The following is a 13,209-nucleotide window of genomic DNA, read 5'->3' as shown; positions in this document are numbered from 1 at the left end:
ACTCAACCTTCACCTCCTTCCGTGGAAGGTGATCAATGGTATCATGCATTCAGATTCATACCAAGCATTTCTCTCTTTTGCCTTTAAACCTGTGCAAGGTCTTTGCTCCCTGCTTGTCTCTCTTCAAAGGTGCATGTATCTTAATTCACATCAAAGCCCACAAACCAGTTTGTGTCTGAGATTAGCCGTGAGCCTCTACCACAGAGCCAGGGTCAAAAAAATGCCTGTTTGCCATCGCTGTCTGGATCTTCCTCATGCTGACGGTGGGCATGTGAAGGTGGAAGAATGTGAGCAAGAGCTTAGCACGAATTGGACAAGAGATTAGAGGAACTGGGAGAGTTGGGATGAGGACACAGGACATTCCAATAACACTCTTCCCCACCTCAAACCTCCCGACTCTTGTCAGACAGAATGGAAAACTTATCTGTGTGAGTCAACAAACTGTGTTTACCCGGCTGCATCTGTGTATTTTATTTCTTAGCCAGCGGTACATGCAGTCCTGACGGTGGCAAGGACAGCAGACACATCAATATCCACTCACTGCTGCCTGGTATGAGTTGCTCATCTCAGTGAGGTGATTTTAATTGCAGACAATCTTTAGGATAGACCGATAATGAGGGAATAGGGACAGGGAAATATTAGGAAGGATTTTAAAGAATAATAATAATAAAAGTGAAAGAAAAACAACACAGAGTAAAAACTAAGGAAAACACAAAAAAAGGCCTTGACATTTTGAAGTTATTTTTCATCATCAAAGAAATTGTTTTTGTTTGTTTTCCTAAACCCATATTTATTTATATATTTATGTATTTATATACCTGTTTACCCATGCAGCAGGCACAGAACAAGATTAGCAATCATCTGGCGTTATATCCAGTATTCACTCTCTCTTTACTGTGACTGTGTCTTGCTGGTCACCATTTCCTGAGAGTGAAAAATATCCAGCTCTGTAGCTCCTAAATGTTCATGAGCTGGTTCCTGACTGTGTCTGTCATTCGGTGCTGAGCAGGTAGCGCACAGTGGGTCCTTCAGAGTGCTTTCTCTGAAAACAGCTGCCTGCTGCAACAAGAAACAAGATTGATTAGAGCAGTGTTGTGGGGCGGAAAACCAAAACAATGATCCCAATTAGACTAAAAGGCTGCAGGATTGGGTGATAATTTCCCTGTGTTTTTGTCACTATGAGAAAACCTCTTTCACAGGACTTAGTTATTTCATCCATTGTTTGTACTGTGTAAAAACATCAATTAGTGCAGCTTTGATAAAACATAGTAACAGGCATTTGTCAAAATGTGTCATATATTCATCTATTGGAATGTGATCTGAAAGTTTATGGACATCTTCAAACAGGAGGAACTGAAGTAAGTGTCCCTCAGTAGCACTTCTGGAATTTAGCTGGCTCGGACTCACGCCGGGTGTGGTGGGTGTCAAACCGGTGACCTTTCAGTTATACAACTGCCCTTCTAATCCCTCGGGTTTTGACAGACGGTTGCCACTGCACTCGGAGCTCTGTCTCTCTTGTCCTCCAGCTGCTCTGTATTATCCATTTTCAGATAGTTTAAACAGTGAAGGAAGCGGAGAGCTGAGAATAAACAGATTAGTGCAGTAAACATAATTCTGTGTTTTCATGAGGCTTGTGTCTGTTCTTTGTCTTGGTTCGACCCTCCCTGCTGGAATGAGCTCATAACTCTTCTCATGTCACACAGTAACTTGTCTGCTCCCTCTTTGCACAAATGATCCTTGATTACATACATTGCATATGCATGACTGAGATAATGTACACTGCTTATGACATAGAAAGACTCCTAATGACTCAGTCTGCATGTTTTTAAGAAACTTTGGCACAAAGTAGCAGAGCATCATTTTGCACATGATTCATCTGGGTTTTGTCTTGAATGAGTAAAGCCTGTTGATTTGTTCATTTCACTTCACTGTCAAAGTTGATCTTATGCTCATTCACAGACTATCTCAAGTGTTATACTTTCACTTAATATGATGAGGTTTTTTTCGTCTGTGTTGCTGGTTTTAGATTCCTTCATTGACTACACTGGGAAGCATCTGGATTGAGGAGGAGCTTTTGGCAGTTGCCAAGTTACAGTAATTCATGAAAAACGGTCTGCAAAGAGCTATCTTGTTCTTGTGTCACACAAAACTGAGTTGCTTCATTGCATAGAACTTTAAACAACCATTACATAGAGTGAAATTGCTCTGAAAGATGGACCATACATCCAATAAGGCCATTTTGTCAATATTGATTATTAATACCAATGGACAAAGTCGCAATAGTGGTGTGTTTGGGTGAGATTCTGACAAACAAAAACTTTGGCGAACATTTTAAACAGTATTTTCTGATCATCCAGATCCTGTTGCACAGGATCTGTCGCCCCAGTATACACTCTGTTTGTAGAAGAAGTCTGATGGCAGATCTGGTTTCTTTCGTTTGGGTGCTGTCTGCAGCCTCTACCCACGAGTGACAAGACAAAAGACCTTTTGCACAATGGTGGTCATAAATGGCACAGACCAGGCAAATGTTGTGATCTTTCTGGGGGAACATCTCTCTGCTCTCAGTCTCTTTCTCTCTCTGTTGTCTCTATTTTCCAATGCCTCCCTGTACTTCTCCCCCTCCACCTCTGTGTGTGTTTGTTATTTGTGTGTTCAGACTCTGCAGAGAAAGACCTTTTTTTTTGCTGGGCCCCTTTCTGCCCTAAGATAAGATGATCTTGATAAGAGACCAGGATAGCGTTCAGCTACAAAAACTCCATTTCCTTACTCCTGTGGGGACATTAAACCATTTCCTTTTGCTTGAAAAAATAATAATGAAAACAACCCAAGAATTCACTTCAGCACCGCCCCGCATTACAGCACCTTTTCCACCTCATTGGCTGGCCTTTCCAGATGCTATCAAAGAGCAGGTGATTTTGGTGCAGCCCATAAGTTCTGCATTGCAGAGGCATAGTCTGAATCAGTGAACACAGACTCTGGTGTAGGTATCTTTACACCGTACTGAGATTATCTGCACAGCAGTGACCCTGGCTTTGAGGCAGAATCTTGACTGCTGAAAGCAGAAAGTAGTATAAGTAAATGCATTTTCCTTTGTATAGTTAGAAAGTTATTCCTGCTTATTAAGGGATCCTTTTTCCCATGTAAATGATGTATGTTGAATTTATTTTTTACAATCAGACTGACAAAAACAGAATAACTTATCTCAGTCCTTGGCTGTTTGTTCAGTGTTTTAATTATTATATGAAGCAGCACAGAAAAAAAAAAGACCACATCATCACATACCCGTTGCCAGGTGGATGGGTCTATGACAAACCTAAGACAAAAACACTTTGGCACACATGCCACTGTAAGCTTTGGTAAAAAGTCTTTTCTATAGACCACCCCACATTTTATCGTGTCACGCATTCATTTGGGCAAGTGGGCAAGGTTGTTTAGAATTTATACCATAATAGAAAGGGATCTAAAAGACAGTTTGAAAGTGTGACAAAACAAGGATTATTTCTTTTGTTGTCCTAAGACTGGCCTAAAACACTGCTGAAAAAAGCAGGAAAAATGAATAAAATACATCTACTTCCTAAATGCTACTAGTATTAGTAAGTATTAGTAGTTGTAGTAAGATAATGTAATGCTGTAATTTTTTTAAAGACACTATTGTGATTGAGCTTGATCTTTTCAAACTTTTCAGACTTCAGACTCAAAAGACTTAAAAACATGAGATGAGTTTGAAAGTTGTAACAGTCAATGGTTTATGCTTTTTTTTTTTTTAATCTACCATAGCTGAATTTGGTTTCTGTTGTTGCCAGGCAACAAATACTGTCCCAGTAAGTACTTGTGCGTCTTAACTGTTATTGCTTAGCAACAAAATTCCACCCCAGTAAGTAAAAAATTAAATCAGTCAGGCTTGAAAACTACTGTGTACAGTGCTGCAACTTTTTTGCATGACTTCTGTTGAATCTGGGGACTTGGCTGCAAAAGGCTTGCTGTGTGGACGGATACTCAGCTACAACACAATGAAGAGTGGTCGCGGAGCACTGATCCCACTTCCCACTGTTTCTATTCAAATGCTAATCCAAACCCTCAGCACACCCACTAATTGCCGATCCTCAGTCAGCTGCTGGGTCCTGATTCACTCCACTGACCAGCAGACACATTCAAGACCCCTAGAGAGAAAGACTTGAGCAATCTGTCATTTATGTGGTATACCCACAGACATGGATCAAGTTCTCAACACATGGTCCCATGCTTGGAGCTTAACTCACAAGAAACCAATAACCGCTCTTAGATGCTGAGTCGTTTGGAGCATCTCAACCAACAGCACAAGACTACTCCATGAACATTTTTATGAGTAAGTTGTTCATTGTTCATCTCCTGTTCCTTTTGTGAGTAGGTGTCATGACTAGCCCCTAAGGGGGCTGTTTCTGAGCCCTTTTTGTTATGTTATGATCTCTTTTGTGGACATTTGGACCTTTTCAGATTCAGTTTAAGTTTTGTTTATAGTTACTAGTTTTATTTTGAAATCACTGACCTTGTGTATCTTGTCTTGTTTTACTTCCTGTCTTTGTCTTGTTTCCCGCCTTTGTGATTGTCTGCCCCGCCCTAATTGTTTTCACCTGTTGCCCATTGCCTTGTATATTTAAGTCTCGTCATTTCCCTGTGTTCTTGTCAGTTCATTTTTGTCTCTTGTTTTGTCTCTCGTTCAGTGATATAGTGTGTTTTCCCAAGTCATTGTGTCTCAAGTCAGGTTGCGTATTATTTGTTACTTTGTTTCTTGTTCGTTTTTGGTTTCTCAGGTTGTCCAGTCTTTTTCCTCACAAGAGTGATTTTGAGTTCACATTTTGTATTTTTGTTTTTGTGCCTTTTTCCCCTTTATGGGTGATCCTTGTTTTGCCACTTTGTGAGAATAAAAACCATTTATTTTTGATTTTGTCTGTGGGGTCGTGCATTTGGGTCCAAGTCCTTGCCCTGGTCGTGACAGTAGGATATTGGACACTGAGCGGGAGGTAGAGCCAATCATGAAAAACTGAGGGTACACAGCAGCTCTGACTGATGCTCATATTCAGGTTTTGATCTAGCCAGGGTCTCAAAATCTCTTCTGCAGGATGACAGGTTCTTAAATGCATGATGTATGTATGTCACTTTTATTTGCAAGCCCAGGTTTAAACAGACAATATTTTCAGGTAAATTTGGGGGTAAAATGGAATCATTTTTCAAGGTGAATAAATGTGAATATACTCTCCTCAAAGCATGGACAAAACCCACAGTTAGATGTAGCCTTCACAGTCCTTTCTATATGTACAACATGGTCAAATTACTCCTGGGATAAGCTGCTGTAACAAGATGGTATCAGATAAACCATATTCTGCATTTACAATATATATGTTCTGTAAAATGTTTGCATTTATTAATTTTACACATGCACATGAATGCAGAGAGATATTACCATAATGAGGTAGGCCTAAATGTGCATACCAGCATAAAGTATATCCAGGTTTGATTATGTTGATATATACTCCTGAGGCAAGGCAAACAGTGTAAGGGGAGGATAGTTAGATATATAAATAGATGCAAACAAATCCACTTACACACTTAGACACCATAGCACCTAAATTACCCAGAAGGGTCCAATAGACTTTTATGACACCTGACAAGAGATGAATTTCATTAATGAACATCAAATGACTTTGGGATTATTAGCCCCCTAGTGCATGTGTGTGTGATTGTGTGTGAGTGTTAATGTGTGTGCCTATGCCTGCCCTCCCCTGTGACTAATGTATCATATGCTGCAGCAGGGTCGTCTATAAATAACAACATGATGTTCATTTACTGAAAAGGAGGGGTGACTCGTGTCTGGGCAGATGGATGAACGGGTGGAGGGTGTGTGTGTGTGTGTGTGTCTTTGTGTGTGTATGCGTGTATATGTGTTTATTGTTCCCCATCTCCTTGCTTGCGCACTGTAGCGGGCGGTCAGTTAAGTTTTATTTGAGACAATTGTGTGGACCTCAATATTTGCCCCCCCAGCACACATACACACTCAGTCACAGAGCGCCTGAGGCTACGTTAACATTTTCTAGGAGTACACTGCAGTTGCTCTCAACTCTGACTTGTGCAGTGTGATAACTGATCTGTGCTTACCGCATGCAGAATGACTTGGGGTGTTCGTTCACATAACCTCGGGAAACAACAACAACACAGCTGTACTGCTGAGCGAGTGGGCACGTTTTGACAGCCGAATATCAGATAATAGCTGAGAAATGAAGGATTGAGTTGGGGCATTGGGTGGGAAAACTGGGGCTGTTTTCCCTCACCTCTAAGGTCCAAAGCAACTATACTGAGTACTTAATTATAAGTACTTATTTTTACAATTAACAATTAGAGTCTATTGTGTCAAAACATCTTTTCACAGTTGCAGGATTTGATACTGTGAGCATAAGAAGTAATTTTTTTTGGTCACAAATCTTATAAAACGTTTTCATTCAGTGATGTAGCAGTATTGTGTATTTAACACAATACTTGTCATCTAGAGGCCCTGGGTTCAAGGCCCCTGCCCTGCTGAAGTGTCCTTTAACCAGACCGTGAATGATGATTTGTAACTTATATGTACCATATGGTTTGTGGAGAGGAAGAATTTCCTGCAGTGTTAAAAACACAGTGCCTAAAACTGACAAACCTGGTTATATGTCCTAAACCTGCCAGGCCAGTTGGGGGAGCATAAGAGGCTGTAAGCACAACAATGACTTCTACATCATAGACATAACAGTTGTCTATTTACTCTGCAGATGTGGAGCAACAATAGCATTAATTTGACTTGTGTTTCTGGCCACCTGGCAAATTTAAGCCCAATGTTTATTCTCTTTTTAGCTCTGTTTTGATCTCCTCCAACTCCTGGGAAAATCCATGACTCCTCCATGTTCACCAGGTAGTTGCTAACTTTGTTTATGTGTTGTTTGGAGCTTGGCAGGTTGTGCATTGTAGATTTACCATAGCTTTTTCACTAAAAACAGCTGCCCCTACTCTTATCAGAGTGAGGAACTACTGAAGTAGTAAACTTGCGGGCAGTAAACCCAAAACAATTTGCTGAAAGAGGCTAAAATCGCTGTCAACCATTTCCACATTACACGTAGTCATCTTTCTATTGTTAGTATAATATTATTGATTGATGTAACTCGAAGTACTTCTATATAGCATTAAATATTCACAACTGGAAAAGCAGCAACCAAAGTCAATGGCAGGAAAAGCTTTGACTCAGCTGCTCTTTCGTTAGAATCATGTGGGTGTTTCAGTGAGTCAGATTTGATTGATACTGTTTTCCTGGTAACTTGAGCAAAATGCCCCACAATTGTCATACCTTTAAAAATACCTGTTTGTTCAGTTTGGCAAGCTCATGTACCGAAACACTAAAATGATGCACCTGACAGACTGTATATCAAATGAATCAATAGATACACGTTATCATAAGAAGACAAAAGCAGTACAACGCTCTAAGCCGTGTTAGTATGTGATGTCTATTGACAAACATGTTCATTCCCTGTCAGCCCTGCAGTCTCTGTATTGAGCTACTCTGGATTTATCACAAGGTTTTTCTATCCTATAAGCTTCTAGTATCCATCCGTCTCTTATTTGATTTCTGGAGTCTATTTTGACATTCAGAAAATAATGTCACTCCCTTGCAATTCTTCCACTACAATAAAAGCAACAGTTTTCACACCCTGACTCTAGATACTTTCAACAATACCCCTCTGTGGTGCTGCAAAGAGGAGAAAGAAGCATTAACGTTTCATTCGCTGTGAATCATTAGCCTCACATATGTGTGAATAGGTGGCAGGCACTGTGTCTGCTGCCTATATTTGTAGACGTTTATTCTTGTGTGAAGAAAAGAAAAGCGGGAGAATAGAAGAGCATAACATAGCATAACATAACCTAGCATAATGAGCATAGCATAACATAAAGGAAGGGTTAGATGTAAGCTTTACTGAAAAATGCTTTTTCTATTACATCGTGATGCACTCACATTGCAGGACCTTTTGAGGTGTGGCTTTCAGCTGGAAGTTTAAAAAAATGGTTTGAATCACTGGCCTGACTGTCCAGTTAGGAAAAATGAGTTGGCAACATTGTCCGTTTTCCAGGGTGGAGATGAAGCATGAAAAAGTATGTGAACATGAAATAGGAAAAAGTACATGCTTGTAATTCGCCTGCTTAATTTTAAGGTAGAAAAATAAGAAAACAAACGTGGAGAGGATCCTTTTGGAGTTTAAACAAAGCCTGGCCAGCAACTTAATTATTTATTGATCTTTTGATTTTTTCAATCAATCACACTAGAAAATAGTAATTTAAAATGCCCATCACAATTTCCCAGAACCCATATTGATGCCTTTCAGTTGGTTGTTTTATAACACCCATAAAAACGGCACATTTGAGAAGTTGGAACAAGCAAATGTGTAGCTCTACAAATAATCAGCTAATCCCTTCAATAAATCTGGCTGGGGAAAATGAGTTAACATCCATGGAAAAGGGAGAATGTTGCAAACTCAGTTTTCCTCACTGCCACTTATCACAAATAAACACATTCCTTAACTTTAAACAGTCTGTTATGATTAACTTTTCTAAAACATTACAAAAGGGCTTTAAAAATGCATTTGCACTGCAGTAGAAATACCTCACTGTGATACTGCGATGAAAGCTTTGTTTGCATTACTTATTGTTTTCTCCCCACAACTGCCTCTTTGTCAAACTAATGATTTCCTTCCCTTTGTCCATGAGTCCATGGAGGGAGGTGAATGCAGAGGAATAGGAAAAGCTGCTGTGTTTCACTGAAGTCAGTTTTTTTTTTTTTTTTTTTTTTTTTACAGGCTTAGAGAAATTTCTTGTGTCAGCTCACTCAAACATACAATCCCAGAACCTTACAGCACTATCTCCTGACGGCAGCTGTGTTGAGGACCTCTGACTTCCATGTGCTTATATGGTTTAGCTCACTCCCCCCCTTACTTCCCCTGCAAATGGTACAGTCCATTTAAAAAGGTGCTTGTCATCTCTCAATGCTCTGTGTCCTTTCAACAGTCAGCTGCGGGGAGCACATTTCACAGGGGCAGTGCTGGCTCTCTAACACACACACTCATGCTGTTACGGAACTCTCAGACACACACACACAGGCATGCTCGCACTCTGACACACTCCTGCCATACATACACTATCTCCAAAGCGCGCACTCTTCCCAGCAGATACACATTTCCCCTGAGCCGGATGCCTCTTTTTAAAGGACAGGACAAACTGCTTTGAGGATTTAACTTGGCTTTCTCATAAAAAAGGGAGCGAGAAGAGACAGAAAAGGGAAAGAGGAGGGATTTGTTTGGGGACACCTTCCTTCACGGGAAATGGTCAACTTGTCAGCATGACACCTTGTCTGGATTCCCCTCTCCTCCTCAGGCAAAAATCCTGAAAATGATGGATGACAATAAGCAGTTGGCCCAGCGCATCGATGGGGCCATTCAGTCGGCCAGCCAGGAGGTGACCAACCTGCGGTCAGAGCTGAGCGCCACCAGCCGCAGACTGGCCGAGCTGGGGGCTACCGACTCCTCTGCCAGCATGCTTGAGACCCTGCAGCACAACCACAACGGTAAGAGAGCCGCTTGGAGAGTGGAGTGAAATTAACTGTGTGCTGAGAAGCTGCGAACATGTGGAGAAGGATGAGTGTGCTCTGATACAGCTGTGTATAATGTTGCTGTGTGTGATGGATGATGTCCACGAGTGACCTGAAAAAGCTCTGGCTCTTGCCTCTATCCATGGGAATAAGCTCGTATTTGAAAGTCAGTGAGTGAGTGGATGAGTTGAACAAAAGAGGTGAGGGGTTCCTGCCGGCTTGTGTCCACCCGGAGTTCTCCCACAAATCCCCCCTCATGTTGAATAATTAACCTCCTGAACCTTAATGAGCAGGGTAGAGCTGCACTTTAGTAAGGCCAGAGTGGGTAAAGTTACAACCTCTTTTCACTTTCTGGCACTCAGTCTGCTAGTTCATTTGGTACTCCCTTAACTGGGCAATGGATCTGTGTCTCTTGAGGAGGAAGGGAAAGGGGGCTGGTTTTAGGGTTGCCGTGGGTTACTGTTACCGAGAGCTGTTTGAATGGCTGCCCAGTCTGTAGAATGCTGTCCTGTGTGTGTGTGTGTGTGTGTGTGTGTGCTGCAGCTGCTCTGTTCACCCTTTTCCAACTTTTCTATACACAGTTTGTCACATAGATAGGTAACAGATGTGTGTATTTGTGTCCATGGACATGAATAAGCACGGTTGGCTGCATAAACATGTGTGGTATTTGTGCCCAGGCGTTGCCATGTCCTTTCAACTTCTGGCACTACACACGTACTCACACTCTTGCTGCTGTTTCCATAGCAGTCAGCTGGTACAGTGAGCCGTCTGATAGGATATGTTCCATCTTGGCTTTGGCAGAACTCTTGCTTTGAAACCACATCTCTCTCAGATACTTCCGAGATCAAGCTCAGTAATAGGTCTGCTGTATTTCCTCTCTCGCATTCATAAGGAAAAACTGTTGGCTAACTTTCCCTTTACAATGACAGAGAGTCATTTAGTCCTCAGCTGACCTCTGTAGTGCTTTTTTTAAAGAGGAAAATGTGAACGCAGGCTGCCATACACAGCTGGTCAGAAACAGTTTGGTCATGTGTCAGCATTGTTTTCAAAGGACTGCCCCTGTCTCTTTGTTTTTCAGTTGTTTCTCTGTGCTTGAACCAGTGTGTGTGTGTGTGTATGTGTGTGTGTGCCTTGCGGTATCCCTTTAACCCTGATGCACGCTCACACTTTTGCTGTTTCCATAGCAGTGTGTTTGCCAGTGTGAATGACGACGAGCATTTCTCTGGGAGGGTTTGAGCACTGATGTCATTGTCCCTTGTAGCTGCCTCTCTGCTCAGCTGAAATGATGCCTGAGATGTGCATGTTCACTGGTGGAATCACATTCATCTGTGGGGAAGATTCATAAAACACACATCAACATCACAAAGGCTGCAGAAAAAGACTTCCCCACTGGTCCATTCTTACAATGTTAGCAATGTTTCTGGAATGATACACTTTCAGAAACTGACACCTATCTGTAGATCTCTCTCTAGATGGATTCTGTCAGACATAATTGTCTCTCGAAATACAGTGCTGAGTGGTTCTGAGTACCCCTTTTTTCAACATCAAAAAGGACACACACACATGTTCTTTTGATAGTGAAGATTATGGTTGCTGATTCCTGCCTTTTGTTTGGCCGGCATATCTCCCCCTTGTCATTGTGCTTCTGTCAATAAGTCTTTTTTCCCCTTTACACCCACCTCTTGCTGTCTTTTTTCAGTCCTCTTTCTCTGCTCCTAGCTGTTCTTTACAAGCCTAGGGTGTATAATAGAAGAGGCTGGGGATGGGGGGGATTAGGTAATTTATCACTAGTGACTGTGTTGGGAAGGGAGGTGTGTGCTAAGGGTCGCTGGTTCATTGCGCAGCCGGCAGTGTGGGGGTCCCGAGGGAAGCTGTGTTGGAGATGCTACATGGCACTTCACCACCAGCAGTACTAACCTTGCTAGCAGGCTAGCTTACCTTAATTGCATTTCTACTGCCTGGGGGTTTGCATTTGCATGTTGGATTCATCCCAACAAGTGCCACAGTTATGAATAAACGGGAATACTTCACGTATTATCTTTTGGTGGTATATTCTCTCAACTGTCTCTAAACCACACAAAGAGCCGGCCTCCCTCAAACCATCTTACACCTTGTCTATCCTCTAAGCTCACCAGTGTCCTCATGTGGTAGGCTAGTTCTTGAGCTTCAATGGACTACATTTAGCTTTGTTGTGGCACCATGGGGCTGCCTATATAGAGAAATGCTGAGCAGCCATAAAAACTGGCCCCAATAAACTTCTGCGCGTAGCCTCAATTTGTGTCGTTCTCATTTTCTCTTGTGTACGGGAGAGAATGTCACGTCCGCTCTGGAAATTGTGGATTGAATTACAAGCCCAAGCTCATTCTGCCACATTTTTCTCTGTGGTAACCTTTAGCTTTAATGCTGATTTAACCAGCCATGTTCTTTGTATAAAAATCTATTCTCAAAATCAGGTGCTTTTTTTCTGTAAACTTTCTTAACTCTGTCTGTAAACCCTTGAAATTATATCAGCTGGATACATACTAACTTACCTATGATTGGCTAAGGCAAAGTAAATTGCCAACAGAGACAGCTAACAGACAATGGTAGAGGGAAATCTTATTTATCTATCTAAAGGCCATTCAGGGACATCTTGGTTACATGTTTATTTTTACCCATAATTTTTCCGATTATTATAATAATAATTATATACAGTAGAAGCTAGCAGCAATCGACCTACTGAATGTATTTTGTCAGTGTGCATCTGAGTCTGAAAACATACCGATACTGTTACCGATGCATGTTTTGAATAAAATATTGGATGTATTTTTTTTTTCTGTAGCTGTAGATTGTTCACCACCTCTCATGAGGGATGATAATGTTTATTTATTCAGCATTCAAAGGTTAGAAGAGAAGGTCAGTCCTATTGCTTTTAATGACTCATACATTGTTGTAGTTGAGAGCAACAGCACTTGAGCCTAGTGTGGTTCGTCAAGCATTTACAAGATTATTGACAGCATCACTGCCTCAATACAAAGGGCATGCTTTTCTATCTGAGGCTCATCAAAAGGTTTTGCATAATGTCAGGGTAATCATTTGAGTTATACACAGATTTTATCCTCATGATAATTAAAAATTCAAAAATATATTCATTTTCTACAAATGGTTATCTGGAAGATCAAGAATGAATTAGGCCTATTATATCATTTAGCATGGAGGATTTGCTGTCTCTATACATCATTAATGAGCAGACAAGCTCTGCATGTTAAAATGCAGCAGAGGCTACAGTTAGGTGGTGTTCTGTAATTCAGTTCACGAAAATCCTCCTTGGCCATTGACATTAGATATTAAACAGGATTACGAATATCGGGAGGCTATTTGCTTAAAAAGTAGTTGCTCCTTTAGAGGTGAAGAGAAGAGCAACCCAGACATGACGAGACTACTCATGCTTTTAATACTATTAGCCAGTGTTTGAATTGGAATGAAAAAGCCTGTACAGTACTTTACACCAGCCTCTGCACAGTGTGTGGTATTGGGTCTTTATATTTGGTTTAACTCATATTTCACAAGCACCCTAAAACAAGTGTGATGGCCCA

General features: G+C 41.2%; 1 protein-coding gene across 3 annotated transcripts in view; it reads left to right on the top strand.

Annotated features, from left to right (window-relative positions):
- The window catches only part of kazna (kazrin, periplakin interacting protein a), a 188,027-nt gene that overhangs the window by 69,537 nt on the left and 105,281 nt on the right, over positions 1-13,209 (top strand). For 2 of the 3 annotated variants that reach the window (XM_041061890.1, XM_041061916.1), the window contains exon 4: positions 9,421-9,610. In XM_041061890.1, the coding sequence (XP_040917824.1) occupies positions 9,421-9,610 (190 nt within the window). Of the gene's footprint in view, positions 1-9,067; positions 9,611-13,209 lie in introns of those variants that run through there. The other variant, XM_041061898.1, reaches the window with a different exon arrangement.

The sequence above is a fragment of the Toxotes jaculatrix genome, chromosome 2 (genome assembly GCF_017976425.1).
Source record: "Toxotes jaculatrix isolate fToxJac2 chromosome 2, fToxJac2.pri, whole genome shotgun sequence".
In the NCBI taxonomy this organism is placed as follows: domain Eukaryota; kingdom Metazoa; phylum Chordata; class Actinopteri; family Toxotidae; genus Toxotes; species Toxotes jaculatrix.
Note: the sequence above shows the minus strand (reverse complement) of the source record. Positions and strands in the feature narration are given on the sequence as shown.